The 20172-nt window shown below is 40.0% G+C and overlaps 2 protein-coding genes across 12 annotated transcripts; both read left to right on the forward strand.

The window, feature by feature from the left end:
* The first annotated feature begins 9420 nt into the window (after positions 1-9420).
* Positions 9421-11970, forward strand: LOC108958496 (probable DNA double-strand break repair Rad50 ATPase). 10 transcript variants are annotated; one of them, XM_018870732.2, is made up of 6 exons: positions 9422-9631; positions 10094-10157; positions 10257-10316; positions 10391-10606; positions 10969-11229; positions 11325-11970. In XM_018870732.2, exons 4-6 carry the CDS (start codon positions 10397-10399, stop codon positions 11676-11678), a joined length of 825 nt encoding a protein of 274 aa, XP_018726277.2. In that variant the 5' UTR covers positions 9422-9631; positions 10094-10157; positions 10257-10316; positions 10391-10396; the 3' UTR covers positions 11679-11970. The 10 variants fall into 10 exon arrangements, with proteins under 10 accessions (XP_039166488.1, XP_039166491.1, XP_039166492.1 ...); XM_039310554.1 differs by having other exon boundaries at positions 9421-9631; positions 10094-10289; positions 10386-10606; XM_039310557.1 differs by lacking the exon at positions 10094-10157 and having other exon boundaries at positions 9421-9631; positions 10257-10289; positions 10386-10606.
* A 3935-nt stretch (positions 11971-15905) lies between these two features.
* LOC104437016 (ACT domain-containing protein ACR2) lies at positions 15906-20169 on the forward strand. 2 transcript variants are annotated; one of them, XM_010049868.3, is made up of 9 exons: positions 15906-16177; positions 16711-16782; positions 16884-16935; positions 17038-17152; positions 17609-17676; positions 17747-18161; positions 18378-18676; positions 19136-19240; positions 19461-20169. In XM_010049868.3, the coding sequence occupies exons 2-9, from the start codon at positions 16712-16714 to the stop codon at positions 19800-19802; spliced, it is 1467 nt and encodes a 488-aa protein (XP_010048170.1). In that variant the 5' UTR covers positions 15906-16177; position 16711; the 3' UTR covers positions 19803-20169. The 2 variants fall into 2 exon arrangements, with proteins under 2 accessions (XP_010048170.1, XP_018726273.1); XM_018870728.2 differs by having other exon boundaries at positions 15906-16159.
* The last annotated feature ends 3 nt before the right edge of the window (positions 20170-20172 follow it).

The raw sequence follows: 20172 nt of genomic DNA on the forward strand, positions 1-20172 counted from the left end.
TTTCTCAAGACTGTCAGCTGTTAACCTTGATAAGAGTCTGAACTTTTCTTTCTTATAAATACTAATGCTTTCGAGGTGTTTAGCACGGGTGACACCACACGACTCGAGCATCGCTCAAAACTATCGAAGTGGCTTATTAGAAGCTAACGCCGGCTTATTTAGACAAACATGGATCAGAAATTGATATGAACCATGGTAACAAGAATTGCTGGTCTGCTTCCAGAAACGATGGGCCAAAAAAAGAGATTCAAGAGAGGTGCCCCGGTTGAGTTGAGGCCGCAACTGCTGGGCCTTGAATAATACATGGGCCTTTTAACGAATTTACTATAGAAATCCCAAAATGTCAAATCAGATTAGAAAAAACGTGTGGATCATGCTGAAATCTGAGGAAAATAGCTGCTTATGGTTTAGGCCTCAGAATCCAGATTAGGTATTGATGATTGCAAAAAGTCCACTGTGGAAGAACGAGTCAGGTGAGCTGGACAATGACGTGCCACGTCACGGTTCTTGCCTCATCCATTATTATCACGTCGGGTACAAGGCAAGAAACTTTGTCACACACTTTTTCTAACTGGATAATACCCGCTTGTGTGTGGTAACTAAGCAATTGAAAATTTCAGACCCCACCTAATCTATCCATAAGCATCATCATCATCATCTTCAACTCTTCTCATCTTGAAATTCATACAACACGAAAGACAGTAGAGAACTTGACTAGCAACTTTACACAGAGCTCCCATTCACATGATTTGCCCCCGAAGTATTCGGCCGTTGACAATGTCGACTCTTGAGATGCACAATTGTCGTTGATTGGAAAAATTATCTAAAAAATCATAAATCTATTATATACTTGTCAGTTCGATTCTAACCTTTTCAATTATACCAATTTAATTATAAATATTTTCACGAATTGTTAATATTGTCATTCTAGGCAATATTGGTCGAAAATTGCTATTGTAGAAACCAGCCATCATACGTGGTAAATTGGCATGAGTAAATTTTTATTTTATTTTATTTTGAAATTTTCCTCTTCTTGACCGATGAAGAAGAAATGAAAAAATGAAAAAATTATTCATATTAGTGCAAGTGCCACATAGAATGACCTTAGTGAGTTCTAGTCAAAATTGATCAAAATGACTAAATTGATAAACCGTCTAAATGTTTATGACTAAATTAGTACAATTGAATAAATTAAAATTGAATTATCTTCCGAATATAGCTTTATGACTTTTCAAACAATTAAGCCGTAGTTCATTCTCGTTGGAGCAACATGAATTGCTTTTACAATAGAGCTAAGATATCATATGCTAATTACCCTCCATTTGATTTAACTTTCTCAAGAGACTTTGTGGAGAAAATTACATTGCGATGCTCACAATCTATGAAATTAAATCGAATCATTCGTTCTCTCCGAAATAACACATCATGTGACAATTATAGCCTGATCTCATGCGTCTTTCATCGAGTCAAGTACTCGGAAAGATCCTAATCTCTCTCATCCATTGAACTGCAAATTTTTCCTTCGGACATGTTGGACGTTGACCTTATCAAGCTCGTGAAAAGACTTCTTTTTTTTTTTTTATCGAGAAAGACGACATACTATTGATTACTTAGCCACTGTTTGAGACAATTACATCTAGAGCATCAGTGCATAATAAGTCTAGAAAAACAGGCGGGGGGTAAAACAACCAATTGGGGGGAAGGGTATTACACCGGCAGGCCTTTGCAAGCCAATCAGCGGGCCGGTTTGTTGTTCGACCACAGTGGGCCAGAGATATGTCACTGAAGGTCTGTAGTTTCGCTCGAGCCCGGTCTAGGAGAGGTTGGAGTCGCCAGTTCACTTCCGTCGTATCTGAAAGTCCTTGCATGAGTGAAATGCAGTCGGTTTGTACTTGCAGAGAGAGTTCCACACGGTTTGCAAGTAGATCTAGGGTTTCAAGTAGAGCCAAAGCTTTTGCCTGTTCCGTCGAAGTCGCCTCCACCACTTTCGCGAAGCCATCCACCATACATCCTCGGTGATCCCTACAGATGCACACAACAGCAGCTCTGTTTTGTGATTTTCCTCCGGTCTCTGTTTCTGCGGCGTTGGGCTCGACGAAGGAGGCGTCAATGTTTACTTTCAGCATATGAGGGGGCGGTGGTAGCCATCGATTAGGTTTGGTTGTGAGCTTCCTTTGTTTCTCTTGTTGTTGGGTCACGGAATTGAAAGTGTCGTGGAGGGTTTGCGCCTGAACAACAACTTGTTGCGGGTGCAGGGGACGCCTCTCGAAGAGAAACTGATTTCACCCCTTCCAGATGCTCCAGAGGACAGCCGCTACCTGTTCGAACTTCTTTGCATGGTGAGGGTTGGTTTTAAGTTTAACGAGCCAATCATCAAGGCGAGTTAACCCATATCTTGATATCTTGATCTGCAGAGGTGCGGAACTCCAAATCAGGGTTGTCCATGGACAAAGTAGAAGAAGATGTTCAATGGTTTCAGCCTCTTTGTTGCAGATGGGGCAGATGGGATCGGGTACGATCTTTCTTCGATATAAGTTTTCCTGTGTAGGAAGAGCATTATGAGAAGCTTGCCAGAGAAAAAATCTGATTTTTGGGAGGGTTTTTACTTGCCAAATTTGTTTCCATAGATCTGGATTAATGTGATGCGATGAGGTTGCTGTTTGGCCTATACTTGCTGGATGTTCTCTGACTGTGTGATAGCCACTTCTCACTGAATAGATACCAGAGTTGCTGTGCATCCAGACTAGTTTGTCTTTTGAATCTAGCCTTCCAATAGGTATAGCAAATATTTCCTTAGCGATTTTGTCATCAAACATCGACTCCACCAGCTGGGTATTCCATTTACTATTTCCAGGTTCAATTAGAGCTGACACGTGTTCTGGTTCGTTTTTTGCTGCCAGGCCTCCAATTGGACCACTTGTTATCCATTTATCTGTTCTAATAGATAGATTTTTGCCGTTCCCAACTAAGTACATAATATGTGGCCTGATAGAATCCCCACCCCGAGTTATACTTTGCCAACCCCATGAAGGTCGGGATCCGTGTCCAGCTTTCCAGAAGTCTCCATGAGGGTAATAGAGGCCTTTCATCACTCTGCTCAATAAGGACTGAGAATTTTGTGAGATGCGCCACGCTTGTTTGCCCAACATAGCTGTGTTGAAACCGAAAGCGATTAGGTCTTTAAAACCTAGGCCTCCCTCCTTCTTTCTGAGTTTCAAAGCTTCCCAACTCTTCCAGTGAATTCCAGCATTTTTACTGTTTGTTTTCCACCAAAAGCTTGCAATCCTCCTCTCAATAGCTTTGCATATAGAAACAGGGATCTTGAATATGGCCATGGCATATTGAGGAATGGTCTATACAACTAATTTTATCAAAATTTCCTTCCCTGCTTTTGATAACAAAATGTTCCTTCCAGCTTTCTAACTTTCTATTTATCCTTGCAAGTATCCACACAAACATGTCTTTTTTTTAGCAACCCTAGTCCGTCGGGATCTTTAAATATTTCCCTGTTTTTTCAATTTCTGGAACTCTTAGTTCATTGGCCATATTTCGCCTCAAGGTTGTTGGACAGCAGCATTTGCTGAAGTATATACCATATTTGTTTAGATTGATAGCCTGGCCAGAAGCATAACAATATTCATGTAGAATGGTTGCCAAGTTTTGACACTCTAGGATTGAACCATGGAGGAAGAAAATTGAGTCATCCGCAAAGAGTAAATGCGAGAGGGTGGGACATCTATTATTCAGCTTAATTCCTCTAATAGTGCCATCTTCAACTGCTTTGCCCATCATATAGGATAGAACATTGGCTACTAATATGAATAGAAATGGGGAGAGAGGATCACCTTGTCGAATTCCACGTGTAGGCTTGAAAGATGGTAGAGATTCCCCATTAAAATTCACACTGAAAGTAACGGTTGAGACACATTGCATCACCCATTGAACCCACTGTGCGCAGAAGCCCATTTTGGTTAGGCATGCACTAAGAAAATCCCATTCTATCATGTTGTACACCTTCTGCATATTTAGCTTTAAGAGCGCTTGAAACTTCTTTTTTCTCTCCCGGGTTTGTAATCTGTGAAGAACTTCCTGTACCAGCAATATATTATCTTGTATCAGCCTTCCCTCCACAAATGCACTCTGCTCTTCTGCTATTAGAGTTGGTAGCAGGGGTTTTAATCTGTTTGTCAGCACTTTTGAAATAATTTTGTAAAAGAAATTACACAGACTAATGGGGCGAAACTATTTAAGCTTTTCTAGATTTGGAACTTTGGGAATAAGGGTAATAAGCGTGCTGTTCATAGCTGGATTGAGATAGCCCGTGTTGAAAAAACCTTGTATCTCTGTATAAATATCCTGAGAAATGTCTGGCCAGTGAGTTTTGAAAAAGAGACCGTGCATACCATCCGAACCTGGGGCTTTATGGGCTCCTAATTGTTGCATAGCTTGCGTGATCTCTTCCATAGAAACAGGTGCTACTAGTCGTTGGTTCATTCCCGCATCCACCGAGGCTGGTATTTGTTGTAGGAGGGGCTGAAAATTGCGTGGCCCTGCTGATTCGTACAACCTTTTGAAATATGTGTTTGTCATCTCTTTCAGTTGTCGTTCGTTGCGCACCCATTCGTCTTCTGAATTTTTCAGCAGAGCAATATGATTTTTGGTTCTTCTTTGAATGGTTGTAGCATGGAAGAATTTGGTGTTTTTATCTCCCCAAGCTAACCACTTAATTCTGGAACGCATTCCCCAGTACATTTCTTCTTGTCGCCACAACTGTTCAATTTCTTTTGTTAGTTCCTTGGCTGCCTTGCTTTCTTGAGGAACCCCTGTACCATTCATTAATTTTTGTAGTTCACTATTCAGCCAAGTGAGCCTCTTCTTTGCATTGGTAAATTTTCCTTGGCTCCATTTTACCAACTTTTTTGCCACATTCTGCAGTTTCTCAACCACATTGAACTGATGGGAGTCAGGATCAGCCCAGGTGTCCCTGACAAGGCTCTTACATTCCTCCTCCTCTGCCCAAAAGGCTTCATACTTAAAGTGCTTCATCTTCCTTTTTTTTTGGTGGACAAGTAGATAGAAGAATTGGAGTGTGATCAGAGCCAATTGCTAGTATGGCTATACATTCTGCCATGGGATATTTAATTCGCCAATCTGAGTTGCATAATACTCTGTCAAGACGTTCCTTGATCAGAGTTTCTCCTTGTCTCTTGTTTGTCTAGGTGTATGCACAGCCCTTACATTCCATATCCAGCAAAGAACAGTGGTTGAGGAAATCCCTGAAAGCTGCAATCCGGTAATTTTCAACTCTTTTCTTGCCCACTTTTTCCCATTGATATAGAATTTCGTTGAAGTCCCCCATGCACAACCATGGCAGATGATATAGATTACTCTCTCTATTAATGTGCTCCCATAACAGTATTCGCTCCTTAAATTCATTCGGCGCATGTATAAATGAGATGTGCATGCGCTGGTTGCTAGTTGGCATATGGCATTGGGTAAAATCTATGATTAGGATTACCTCATCGTCCCAAAATATTGCTAAACCCCCTGCTATCCCCTCTGGATTTACTATAAAACAATGCTGAAAGCGGAGTCTCCGCCTCAAATTTAACACCTTGTGCTCTCGATTTTTAGTTTCCATAATAAAGATAATATTGGGCATTTCTTGGGTCGTTAAGACCCTTAACGCTTGAATTGTCAAGGGGGTGTCCAGCCCTTGACAGTTCCAGCTCAGTATCTTCATGGATGAGTTGGTGGCTTATTAGGGCTAGCCACCAGAGCCCACTGAGTAGACTTTTTTGCCACACGAATAGGAGTTTCAACCAGCGGAGTAGTGTCGACCATTACTGATTTTGATGATTGAGCACCATAGGGACATAATCTTTTTCCTTTTTTTTGAAGAGGACAGCTTAGTACTTCTTGCTTTCTCCCTTGTTGGGCTTTTTTCCTCAACTATCTTCTCCACCATTTCTGCTTCGGCTTCTTTTAACTGTTCCTGATATATCACCATGATAGATTCATCATTGAGGCAGCTACTTCCTCGCTTCTAGGGGCCCTTCTCTGCAAATAGTACTAATTCTTGTGAAGAGATAGTATGGTGATATTCCTGTAAGTTGGAGTTTTCAGCATTGCTCAAATCGCCAAGTTGTTGGGTTTGCTTTGCATTGCGTTACGATCTTTGTTCGGTTCGGGGTTGGCTGAATGGGAGTCTCAGGCACACTTTCCTCCTCCTCTGGCTGTATTTCTTGCTTGCCATAGAAGATTTTGCCATATGGACTCAGCTCACGTGCCTCTGCGCGAAGCCAGTGTCCAAACCTACCTGGTAAATTCTTTGCTAACCCTGTCTCCTCATATGGAATTTCTTGACAGTTGGTTGCATAGTGCCTGATCTTCCCACATGAATAACAATAATTCGAGAGCCTTTCGTACTTAAACTCAACCCACAGTCTTTTGCTATCAAAATTCACAAGTACACCTGTTTTGAGAGGGGTTTCCAGATTCAACTTTACTCTAGCCCTGCCAACTTTGTAATTGCTATTCCCTTTAGCTACTAATTTGACATCTACTACATCTCCAATTTTAGATGCGATTTCCCTGACTATTGCATCTGTTACTCTCCCGACGGGTAGGCCAAATAAGTTTACCCAGAAATCACACTTGTTAAAATCGTAGCAAATGTCAGGGGTGTCGGGATCACATTGCTTTAAGACTAGTAGACTATGCCCAAAAGACCACGGCCCTGAGTCAAACACTCACTGCTTTTCATCCTCTAATTGAAACGAGAATTGGAAATAACCAGGTTCAATAACAGCACAAGTGAACGTTTCATTTCGCCAGGCTTTTTGCATTGTGCCCATAAAAGCATTGAAGTTGATGTTGGTCTTATTTAAAAACTTCCTAAACAGAGTTTTTCGGCAAGTCTGCAAGTTTTGCTTAGGAACATCACCTGTAATCTCTACAGCATCTTCATATGACCAAAGATTGCCCGAACTCTTACAAAGGGCGACCACTTGCCTTTCTTCTTCATACTGATTGGCCATCTCGTGATTACAGGAGCAGGATCAAGCTAGGGTTTCAGAGCTGACCTGATGGAATAGCGAAGCCACCAAGGACAGGGCGGTGAATCCTTTGCGATTGAAGGGAGTTCTGGATCTACCAATGGAGAGAACTAGAAATTTGCACCAGCTAGTAGATGAAATTTGCCTGAAGATTGAGATGGAGCGCGTGGAATAAAGCTAAGATGAGATGAGGGAGGGTTTTGGTGTAGATGGAAGAGGAATGATGTTAGGGTTTTTCTACCCATACTCTTATAAACACGATTTTGTGGGACTGGGAAGTATGAAGGTGGAATGCGGTAGTGATGAGTAGCAGGGAGTTGATTTAGAACTGGGAAAACCTACTCGTAAGGTAGGAGGAGACTACTCAGGCGGTAGAGAGAATTCTCCATTGCAGAGAGGAGCTTACTCTTACGACATCATTGTCCGATTTCTCCTAGTTGCCCTTTTCAACATTGAAGATAATTTCGGCCGCTCGGTGCTCGGGAGATTGTATTTTGTGGGTTAATGCCGTTTGATTATTATACCAGACTTTGACATTTTTAAATTAGTTTTTTTTTTTTTAAAATTATTTAAATTAAATTTGTATAAAAATACTTTTAGAAAAAGCCACATCATCGCCACGTTGGCATTTTTCATTAGTCAGATTGGACGGAATTAATGAAAGAACTCGATTGAACTAATTTGATAAATTTTAGTACTTGGCTGTACTTTTTATAAATTTTAGGACTCAATTGTACTTTTGTGACCAATTTTAGGATTTTTAGTAAACCTATCCCTTAAATTTATTAGGGAAAATGACACAAATGATTCCTAAGTTTTGGACTAAATTTTGTTAATTCGTTCAATATGATCCATCAACGATTGGCAAATAATTAATATAGCCCATAAATTACATAAAATTGTTAAATATTGTTATTTCCGTTAATTCAAGTTAATAAAATATGTTGATATGGCTCGGATTAAAAAAAAAAAAAAACTACACCTAAACTACCCACGTAAAATATTTACCTGAAATCAAGATATAATAATCCACGTCACCAAATAAAGATGGGTATATCAACGCTATAATTTTATTTCTCTTTTTTTAAAGTAGATGGATACAAGGATAGACATATTAACTCATCTTCATAATAATCCATTCCATCTAGTGAAGTCCGGTTTGTCATTTGAGTAAGATGAAGGAAAACATCCAACATTTATGAATAGTTCATAAACAACATTGAACAAATTAAGCATTTAAGAACAATATTGCACATTAAATTAACGTTCAAAAATTCTCATCCCAATTCATTAATACCTGTATTTGAAAGATTTGCATTGGGATATGCCGTAAGGAAGTTACGTTCAGCATGACCAGTTTCTTGAAATTCCTAATCGCGTGTCTAGTCGGCATGATCCGACGTTGCAATCAAAGGGTAGATTCGATGAATGTGGCCGAAGGCATAAGAAATCAGGATTTGTCCATTTCGAAAAAAATCTGGCATGAGGAATGGATGCGGCCCAAGGTTCAATTACATTATAGCACCGATGACACAAACACGCGACGCGGATACACGACACGACATGACATGTTGACACGTAATTTCTCAAAAATAAAGAATTCGACACGTGAAGACATGTTGTATATTAAATAAATATTCTTATTTTAAATTAATTTGATTCAAATTTACAAAAAAATAAATAATAAAAAGAATCTTCAATGAATTTATTATAATATTATTAATAAATCTATTTATTGAAAATTCGAAAGACATATTCATAATCAATGCATATCTATTTTTGAAGACATGTTTTTAACTTTAATAAAAATTATTGATAAAATTAATGATTAATGAAAAATTAGAATAAATTTATTTAAATAAGTCATAATCTTATATAATAACCAAAATTTATCATTATTCAATATTCAATACTTTTATTTTATGAAATTATTTTTTATCTCATTTATTTATTTTTCTGATAAAAAAAAAGTCCTCTCATGATCCACCCCCAAACCCCGGTCTCAAATTTATTTCATTTTTCTTTTCCGTACTTCTTTCCTCCCACTACCTCACATACCATTAGTATTCATTAAGTTCAATAAATATCACAAAAAATCATAAACTAACAAACGAAGGTAAAATCTCAAATCGATAAATTTGTCAACCATCACATTTGACGAAAATTTATGTAAAGTAAATTTATCATAAATTTATCAATTCATGATTTTTTTTTAATAATAACTCTTTTAAGAAAAAGAAACACTTCTTCACGTTCTCATTTAAAAAATTGGACCAACATGCCAAAATCTGTCACTGTCAGCAGAGACGTATCCCGCAGCATCCCACCACCGCCTTAGAAAGATCCATTTCTCTCTCTTGTTCCTTTGTCATTTGGCCTGAACTGAACAGCGGAGCCAGGGACAACGTCGTTGTTCTTCTTCTCCTCCGATTCCCTCCACAGCCACAATTCGCAGATATAGAGAGAGAGAGAGAGAGAGAGGAATGAGTGAAGTGGGGATGCATTGAAAGCTCCTGCGCCGAGGACAGATTCTCCAACCGATCGCATCCCGCGCTGCAATTTGGCCGTGGCAGGTTCTGATTTTCTCTCTCTCTCTCTCTCTCTCTCTATTTCTTCCATCTCTCCATCGTCGAAGTCGTCGTGTTTTTTTTACCTTCTGGGTCTTCTGGGTAGCACTAGTTCCGCGTTGATTGGGCTCGCGGGAACAACGCCAATCTCGTGAGGATCGCTCTTTTCGCGTTTTTCCCTCCTGTGTTATTGCGTTTCTTGTCGAGTCAACGCGTGAAGGCGTGGACTTTTCTCTTCTTTTCTTGGGTTACCTCCGGGATGGGGGCGGTGGGTTTTCTCGCGATGAGATCTTGTTCTGCGAAATGGGCTGTTGAACCGACCTGTTGGCTTTCTGTGAAGATTGTGGCTTCTGGGTTTTCATCGAGACTGCTAGTTTTGGTGTTTTTCTTCGTCTTGGGCAATTGTTCCATGTTCTTTTCAGCTTTTTCTGACATTTGTGTGTGTGTGTGTGTGTGTGTGTGAAAAAGAGAGAGAAAGCGAAGATTGGGTTGCTTTTTGAGTGGTTCTACTTTTTGCTCCCATTTTGCCAGTGTAAGTCGCTGCTTTAGCTTCAATGAATAAGTGAAAATCATACGCTTTTATGAGTTAAAGCTAAATTAATTTAGCTCTTCCCGTTTCTTATGATCGCAGCTTCTTCGAGGAGTGCTCGCGTGTCCAACGCCAACTAATTTGTTTTACTTCTTGACCTAGGTATGCGATTGCTTTGACGTGGTGTGTCGATTCTTCGTGGCAAGTTTTTGTTTGACACTTTCTATAATTGGCAGTCTGAGATGGAGGCTGAGATGGATCGTTTTGCACGAGAAAAGAAAGAATTATCTGACCAAGTCCAGGACCTAGAGAACCAGCTTGAGGAGCTTCGCTCTGAGAGAGCGGAGGAAATTGCAAAGCTCACTTCTGAGAAGGAGGCCCTTCAAGATCGTCTTCATGATGCAGAGTCGGAGATTTTGCAGCTGAAGACTCGTCATAGTGAAGAATTGGAGGTTGTCTTTCACTGCTTCTGTCGCTTTATTTATCCTTAATCAAGTTCTTTTGCTTTCTTTTCATGTCAACTTGTGCATTTCTAAACATTGCATTTCCCATGTGAGGGAGTAAGGATTTGGCTTAGTGATGGCTTCTCTTACTAAGTCTCAAGAGGTCTTGGTTTTGGTTTATATGTGTTGCCTACATCTCTCCAAGAAGGGGAAAATATTATCTATTGGCTAGTGTTTTTTCAGAAGATTGCATGGGAAATTGCTTTGGATGACCAGGGTGGAGTTGGATGAATTGGATTTATCTCCTTTTTTCCTGCCTTAGGAAATATGCTAATTGATGTCTTTTCAACCAAAATATGTGAATGGAACAGAAAGTGGCAGAGGAAAAGGACCCCCTTGCTGAAAGGCTGAAGAGTGCGGAAGCTGGGAGGAAAAGATCTGATGAAGAGCTGAAGCGGTACGAGATGGAAAATGTGACTGGAGAACAGATTCGGCAGTCCCTTGAGGACGAGATTAGAAGATTGAGACAAACAGTGGGACAAACTGAAGGAGAAAAGCGGAAAAAAGATGAGCGGATTGCTGAATATGAAGAACGTATTCATGGTATGCAAGCACGATTGGAAGCCTACCAGGTTTGTGCCAACAACTCATTCAAGCATATGCTTTAGTATTAATTTGGGTTGTCCTGCTTTCTCTTTGTTGCTTAGATTTCACCTCCTCTTTGCAGGAATATATCCAATCACTCGATACTCAACTCCGGGAAGAAATGTCTAGGCATGCTCCTCTGTACGGTGCTGGTCTGGATGCACTTTCAATGACAGAGTTGGAGACGATCTCGCGCATTCATGAAGAAGGGCTTAGGCAGATCCACGCCATTCAGCAACAACGTAAGGGCAGCCCTCTTAGCAGTCCTATCATGAGTCCCCACACGCTACCGCCGCACAATCACGGGTTGTATCCGACCACGCCCCCTCAAGTGGCGGCGGGGCTTCCCCCTTCCGTCATGCCCAATGGCGTAGGGATGCACCACAGCAACAGGCACGTCAACAGTGCGATGGGTCCCTGGTTCAATCACAAGTAGAGAGCCCTGGAGTCATTGCGGGATGCCCAACCCAATCCACCTGGGATCTGTTTTGCATTGAAAGTGGAGGGATGATGATTTTCTGAGAGTGGAATTTATTTGGCATTTTGACTGGCGGGACTGTTGGGATGAGTTGCTGGTGAAAGGGCTGTTGTAATTGATAGATAGCTGGACGGAGGGGGGGATTAGATTGGTGTCTAGTCCAATGGGAGTAACAGTTAAACTGCCATGCCTGCTTTTTTTTAAAATTTCTTCATATGATCAATTATAGGTTCCAACAAATTTTGCAAAAGTGTCTCTCATATTTACTCTCTCTCTCTCTCTCTGAAGCAGTGATTTGTGGAGCGGATACCCAGTTTCTTAAGACTCTCAGCTGTTAACCTTGATAAGAGTCTGAACTTTTCTTTCTTGTAAATATTAATGTTTTGGAGGCGCTTAGCGGGTGACACCACACGACTTGAACATCACTTGAAACTCTCGAACGTGCCGTGGCTTATTAGAAACTAACGCCGGCTTATTGAGACAACATGGAGATATCAGAAATTGATAAAAACCATGGTAACAAGAATTGCTGGTCTTCTTCCAGAAACGATGGGCAAAGGAAAGAGATTCAAGAGAGGTGCCCCGGTTGGGTTGAGGCTGCAACTGCTGGGCCTTGAATAAAACATGGGCCATTTAACAAATTTACGATAGAAATCCCAAAATGTCAACTCAGATTAGAAAAAACGTGTGGATCATGCTGAAATCTGAGGAAGACGGCTGCTTATGATTTAGGCCTCAGAATCCAGATTAGCTATTGATGATTGCAAAAAGTCCACCGTGGAAGAACGAGTCAGCTGAGCTGAACAATGACGTGCTACGTCACAGTTCTTGCCTCTACCATTATCATCGTGCTACATTGTGTAGATGGCAAGAAACTTGGTCACACGCTTTTTCTAATTGGATAATACCCGCCTGTGTGTGGTAACTAAGCAATTGAAAATTTCATACCCACCTGATCTATCCATAAGCATCATCATCATCGTCATCATCTTCAAATCTTCAAATCTTTAAATTCACACAACGCGGAAGACATGGGACAACCCACATGGTTGACTAGCAACTTCACATGGAGCTCCCATTCACATGATTTGCCCCCAAAGAATTTGGGTGTTGACAAGGCCGACTCTTGAGATGCACAATTGTCGTTGATTGGGAAAATTGTCCAAAAAATTATAAATCTATTATATAATGATTAATTCAGCTTTACATCTTTTAATTATATCAATTTAATCCTAGATATTTTCGTAATTTGTCAATATAGTCGTTTTAGCCAATACTGGTCGAAAATTGTTGATATGTGGAGATTTTCCATTTTTTTTGAATTTTTCTGAAATCTTCCTTTTCTTTAATGAGAAAAAAAAAAAATTTATTTATATCAAGTACTAATGCTATGTAGAACGACCTTAGCAATTTTTAGTCAAAATTGATCGGAATGACTAAAGTGATAAATCACCAAGATGTTCAAAACTAAATTGACACAATTGAATAATTTAAGATTAAATTGATTGTCAAATAATAGTTTTATCACTTTTCAAACAAGTAACCCGTAGTTCCTTCTTGTTGGAGCAACGTGAATTGCTTTTGCGATAAAGCTAAGACATCACCTGCAAGTGTGTGATTATATCCCGTTTGGTTCGCTTTTCTCCGGAGACTTTAGGGGAAAAATTATATTGCGATATTCACGAGCTATGAAGTTAAATCAAATCATTCATATTCTCCGAAATGACACATCATGTGACAATTGTAGCCTAATCTCATGCGTCTTTCATCGAGTCAAGTACTCGGAAAGAGCCTGATCTCTCTCGTCCATTGGACTGCAGAGTTGTCCTTCGGACAGGTTGGACTTTGACTTTATCAAGCTTGTGAAAAGACCTAATCTTACGATACTATCGTCCGATTTCTTCTAGTTGCCCCTTCCGACATTCAAGATAATTTCGCCCGTTCTGGTGCTCAGGAGATTGTTTTTTGCGGGTTAATGCCGTTTTATTATTATATCCAGACTCTGACTTTTTTAAATTAGCCTAATTTTTATAAAAATTAATTTAAATTAAATTTGCATAAAAATACTTTTAGAAAAAGTTATGTCATCGCCATGTCGATATTTTCCATTAGCGGATTGGATGAAGTTAATGTAATAACTCAATTGTATTTTTTTGTAAATTTTAAGATTTAATTGCACTTTCATAATAAGTTTTGGACTTTTAATGAATATATCCCTTAAATTTATTGGAGAAAAATGACACAAATAATTCTTAAGTTTTGAACTAAGAATTTTTAATTCGTTTAATATAGGCATATAATTAATGTAGCCCCTAAATTATATAAAATTGTTAAATATTGCTATTTCCATTAATTCAAGTTAATAAAATCTGTTGATATGACTATTAATCCGTTAATTATGAATGGTGGATTAAAAAAAAAAACTGCACATGGACTATCAATGTAAAATATTTTCCTAAAATTAAGATATAATAATTCACGTCATCAAATAAAGATGGGTACGTTGACGTTATAATTTTATCTCTGTTTTTAAAGTAGATGGATAAAAGAATGGACATATTAACTCGTCTTTATAATAATCTATTTCATCTAGTAAAGTCTAGTTTGTCGTTTGAGTAAAGATAAAGGAAAACATCGAACACTTATGAATAATTTATAAATCGAACAAATTAAGCATTCAAGAACGAATTGTACATTACGTCCAAAAATTCTTTGTCATTATCCCAATTCATCTACACCTCCATTTGAAAAGATCCGCGTTGGCATGTGCCGTAAGAAAGTTGCACTCAGCATGACCGGTTTTTGAAATTCCTAATCACGTGTCTAGCCGACACGATCCGAGGTTGCAATCAAAGGGTAGATTCAATGAATGTGGCCGAAGACCCGGGAACTCAGGATTTGTCCATTCTGGAAAAATCTGGCAGGCGGAATGGGACTGAACAGTAAACGATCCTGAAGGCTTGATCCTTTAGGTCACGTCGAATGCTCTGGCACAGCCAAAGTCATTGACGGCTATACGAAATTTCATGCTGACAACGACATCGCTTCGCTGGTGTTTTCTCCGAAGCTGCCCGAAAGCTTTTGCTAAGCGCAGAGAGAAGCTTCCTCCACCAGCTGTAGCTTTTGCTAATGGCTGTGATTAAGACCACAAACAAGGTTTCGATTATTGCCCAATATAAGATTCTTGATTCTTGGATGTGGCTTGACATATTTCTTGGCTAAAAGCGTTCTAATTAATTAGGGAGCGATAGCAGATACAGTACCATACACATGAGTCGTATTAGAATTTAATATGAATGTGTCATATTATTCAATAATGCCAAATTTTGTACATTAATTCCTAGCATCGCTTAAAAAGAAAGTCAAGATCTTTACAATGGTATCAATGGTGTCATTTCTCACCATCGGTGTATGACTATGAGCCAATAATGTAGTGTCAATTGGAATAGATAGTTTTATCATTGACAAAAGTACAAAAAAGCTAATTATGAAATTTTCAATTAAACCAATATAGTTCCAAATATTTTGTATTTGTATTAATTCAATTCATCTAACTAAAAATGTCACCGTGCCATGTAGTAGTGGCCGGTGTCCACGTACATGACTTCGGTTAAGATTAGTTAGATGGACTCAATTGGCACGAGTACAAAAAATTTAAGACTAAACTGGTCAAATTGAAAATTTTAGGATTAAATTAGTGGCACTAACATAATACATTTAAAACTTTTTTCGGGTACTTTTCCTGTAATCCCCATGTGACCAAACAGGCCAAACCGTAGGAAGAGGATCACGGAAGCCTTGGTGCCCACATATCCATCCCCAGCTACGTGTACATGTTTGATTTCTAAAGCTTTGCACCTGCCAAGAACCTTCCCTCCATTGCACCCGAAACAGAGGTGGCTTCCTGCCAAGAAGGAGGCCAAAAACGAGGGAGAGAGGTGGGCCCTTACCCATGTCATCGATGGTTTTGATTGATCACGTAATCATTGGCGATGGATACTTGAAGAAGAATAGTATATCTTTCTTATCAGAAGGAAGAAAGAATGCAGATGAGATGAGATGAGATGGGCTTGAAAACGTGGCGATATGTATGGTTTGACTTGGGGGCGATGCATGTAATGGCGAGAGGGGGTACGTGCCCTCTCTCCCGCTCTCCTCTGAATCTTCTCCAATCCACCACCTCTCGTCCATTCTCCTTCCCTATTTAACCTCATCATCTCTCTCTCTCTCCCCTTCGCAGACCTCACCTCTACGCCTAACATCATCATTATCAACCAGCCCAACGTTCTCTCTCTCTCTCTCTCTTTTCTTTCTGAAGGAGATACAAAAGGAGAAAAGGTAGTGGGCTGCTCCCATTTCAAAGGGGAAAGACAACGCATATACCTTCTTCAGCTTTATCTTTCTCCCCTTCCTCTCTTCCTGCCCTGAAGGGTGCTCAGGTTGGTGGCTGTAGCTGAGTAAGCCCTCCCTCCCTCCCTCCCTCTCTCTCTCTCTCTCTCTCTCTCTCTCTCTCTCTCTCTCTCTCTCTCTCTCCTTGTCCAAGAACACTTTACGTACCTTGAATATACATGCATTATCCGTCTTCTCTCTCTCTCTCTCTCTCTCTCTCTCTGTGCTTGCCCAAGAACACTATATACCTTGAAAATACATTCATTACCCAGTGGAGCATCCCATCTTTCTCACGCGTTTTTCAGTTTGAATTTCTTCCCAGCTTCATGCACAGAAGTTATCTTGAATAAGCTTCTTGTGGTGATACCAAAACCCTAAAAAGTTTTGTGGGTCAATACGTGCATTTGCCTTCCTATTTCTGTTTCAAATTCCAATGCGTGATAATTATCACAAAAGAACTCCAATGTGAATATTACTATTGCCCATGAACTCTGTGTTTGATGACATTAGCAGCAACTCCATATCGTCATTTCCTCCACGATCAAGGGCTTTATCTTTTCATCTTATCTAATTTGTTTATTTGTCTATTCGTTCGTTGCAGGATGCAGAAAGTTTGTTGGCCTTACTTTGATCCTGACTTCGAAAACCTCCGTGAGAGGATATACGGCCCGACGTAAGCATTCTCTGTTGCTAATCAATCTTACGTGCTTTGTAATTGTTTGAACCTATTAGTCATATGCTAAAGACATCCTGTGTCTCAATCATCGGTTGCAGCTGCAGAGTTAGCATTGATAATGAAAGCATGGAAGATTGCACGGTGATTAAGGTACTATTGGGTTAATTATCAGTTCATCCTTGTAATTCCATCTATATACTTAATTCGTTGAAATTTTCCTGATGATGACTAAGTTACATTGTTTTCCTAAAGGTCGACAGCGTGAACAAGCAAGGGCTGCTCCTGGAAGTTGTCCAAGTGTTGACGGACATGAACCTGTCCATCTCCAAGAGCTACATTTCTTCTGATGGGGGATGGTTCATGGATGGTACTAATGCTTCTTTCCTCTACCCTCACAATGCTGCATATGCTAACAGATTTAGTACTATTTCACTAATTTTTTTTTTCAACAAATACTATTTCACTAATTGATTTATGTGAAAAAGTGGTCATTGCATGCCTAGATAAATTTATTACCTCATCCACGTATTCCATAAGTTAGGAGCACTAAACTTCAGATTGAACAACGCAGCTACTATAAGTACAGCAATGTGATGAAGTGAACAAAATAGTTGCAAAGATTCATAGGTGTTCAACTGCCGTTATTCTTAATTTCTAACTGTTCTCTTGAAATTTGATTAATTCAACCATAAAATAGCATAGCACATTCGAGACTGATTTTTGGATAGTCAATTGAAGCAATATCAGCAATATCAGCATGAGGTTATTGTAAGTTTTAGCTACTTATATTTTGGTGACCGTTGATTTTTCTTCATTTGTACAGTTTTTCACGTTAAAGATGAGCATGGAAACAAAATTGGAGACCAGAGAGTGATCGACTATATTCAGCAGGTAATGCTTAATTTCTCTCTGTGCCATCTAATGATGTACACCATATATTAATCTGACGACGCATATGCAGGCCATTGACACAACAAAGGAAACTCTAAGCTCATCATCACCGTCGTCACCGAAAGCCAAGGCCAAAGTATATACCAACAGCACTCTTCTGTTGTCCGAACATTACAATGAGCACACAGCTATCGAGATGACTGGGACAGATCGGCCGGGACTGTTCTCAGAGATCTCGGCCACTCTAGCCGACCTCCACTGCAACATTGTCGAAGCTCACGCATGGAGCCACAACACCCGCCTTGCTTGTGTTGCCTACATTTCTGATCAGCGCACCAATACCCCAATTGAAGACCGGAGTCGGCTCGCCACCATTGCAGACCACCTCACCATGGTGCTCCGAGCAAAATCCACATCCGGATCTCCGAGGGCAACTGTGCCAAACCAACAAGAAGTGAAGGCTTCTGATCTTCAAGGAGGGGAAGGTACATTTCATTAAGCCTCCCAAATTGCTTACAGAGGGTTTTGGTTTTCTTATCTTTTGATCCTGCGATTTCTTTAGTGTCTTTAATTCAGTGTTGAAAAAAAAAAAAAAAAGAGCAACTCATTTTCCAAGAAAGTCCTCTAAAATCAACTTCACTAAGCGATATTGCAAGCTTTCAATTGCATATATGACGGGTATTTCATATTCTTGGATTTAGGTATGACGACGAATGTTGAGCGGCGGTTGCATCAGCTTATGCTCTCTGTGAGGGACTTTGACGAGCCCGCTTCCGAGTCTTCAAGCCCGATAGTGATGCCGATGGGATTGGGACCGGATAGAAATGGGCAAAATTTGAGGATTTCGATCGAAGAATGGAATGAAAAGGGATATTCAGTAGTGAACATCAAGTGCAAGGATCGACGCAGGCTCATGTTCGACACCGTATGCACACTTACAGACATGCAGTATGTTATATTTCATGCATCAGCGTTTGCTCGGGGAGGTTATGCATATCAGGTATGTTTCTCAAATACAACTCCTGCTCCGTATGACAATTAATGGAAAATAGATAGTCTGATATCTGATTTTTGTATATTTAAATAACTCTTATTTAAGCTGTCATATTACGTGATACCTAGCCGCATCTCTCATCTTCTTTCTTTACGTTGAAAGCTGCCATTCATTCTTTAAGGTGCATGAAATTTATATTTGACAGCAAATTACTAAGTCAGTCAGTGCATTAACATTACCTACGTCCCCTTATCATTCCCACATACTAACTAAATTGACATAGCTCTTAGATTTTCACGGCATCAAACATTTTAATAGTAACTGAAACATAGTTCCCTGAAGCATCATATCTTGTCATGTAGGCAAAGATCTAATTCGAATTAGAGAATTAATGGAACTGGTTAAAAATCAAGTTTTCAAATCAGTCATCTCTTGATTATAACATTCTTTCCCTGTCATCTGCAGGAGTATTTCATCCGGCATGTAGATGGTTGTGCATTGAGCACAGAGGGTGAGAAAGACCGCGTCATGAAGTGCTTGGAGGCTGCTATTGAGCGGCGAGTTTGTGAGGTAACACCAAATCTTCAAATATGATGCTCTACAAAACTTACGTGCAACTGCATAGCGCTAGTTCTAAATCAAAGTAGCCACTTAATATAAAGAAGGTTACAGTGAAATTTCTTGAAACAATGAGAATTATTCATCTCAATGTCGCCAAAGCCCATGAGTTTATAATGATCGTTGCAATGCCATGCGTCATAACCTTATCTTTTTGTCTATTGGCAAACAGGGCTTCAAGCTAGAATTATGTGCGAACAACAGAATCGGGTTGCTCTCCGACATAACAAGGGTGCTCCGCGAGAACGGACTAGCTGTGGTCCGAGCAGACGTGGAAACACAGGGGGAGAAGGCGGTGAATGCGTTCTACTTGAAGGACACTTCGGGGAATGAAGTGGACATGGAGTTCGTGGAGCGCATAAAGAGAGAGATGGGCCCTATAAACCTTGCCGTGCAGACCGAGACCAAGAGACACGGCTTGGCCGAGAAGCCGAACACACCTTTCTCATCCCTCGGAGGATTTTTGAAATCTCAGATCGAACGGCTCTCCCATAACTCCATCGCCATCGAGTGAATACGAAATATCAAACGCAACTACTCGCACTTCTCTCTAGGCTGTTCCACAGTATATTAATCTCGGGAAGCTGTACATGAGAGAAGGGCGGAGACGCAAGCAGAGCGCGCGAAAGAGAGAGATTGCACCATGTGTGAGAGGGCAAAGGGCAGATCGACAAACAGAAAGGGAAGAAATGAAGTGCTACAAGATGATTCTTTTCAGGCATACGTAAATAAAGGAGAATTTGACATGGTAGAGTTGTAGGAACAGTGCTGGAGAAGGCTTTTACTTTTGCTGAACATATTGTACATGAATAATCAATGATCTTGTTTACCTCAGATTGTGAATAAATAATGGAAGTCGTGATCGCAAAGTTTGGTAGTAATTC

The sequence above is a fragment of the Eucalyptus grandis genome, chromosome 3, assembly GCF_016545825.1.
Source record: "Eucalyptus grandis isolate ANBG69807.140 chromosome 3, ASM1654582v1, whole genome shotgun sequence".
NCBI lineage: Eukaryota > Viridiplantae > Streptophyta > Magnoliopsida > Myrtales > Myrtaceae > Eucalyptus > Eucalyptus grandis.

Coding starts and splice junctions, on each gene's coding strand:
- LOC104437016 (XM_010049868.3), top strand. CDS start 16,712: ATGCAGAAAGTTTGTTGGCCTTACTTTGATCCTGACTTCGAAAACCTC. Junction 17,153..17,608: donor TGGGGGATGGTTCATGGATG/GTACTAATGCTT, acceptor TCATTTGTACAG/TTTTTCACGTTAAAGATGAG. Junction 19,241..19,460: donor TTGAGCGGCGAGTTTGTGAG/GTAACACCAAAT, acceptor ATTGGCAAACAG/GGCTTCAAGCTAGAATTATG.
- LOC108958496 (XM_039310554.1), top strand. CDS start 10,247: ATGATCGCAGCTTCTTCGAGGAGTGCTCGCGTGTCCAACGCCA. Junction 10,607..10,968: donor GTCATAGTGAAGAATTGGAG/GTTGTCTTTCAC, acceptor TGAATGGAACAG/AAAGTGGCAGAGGAAAAGGA. Junction 11,230..11,324: donor CACGATTGGAAGCCTACCAG/GTTTGTGCCAAC, acceptor TCCTCTTTGCAG/GAATATATCCAATCACTCGA.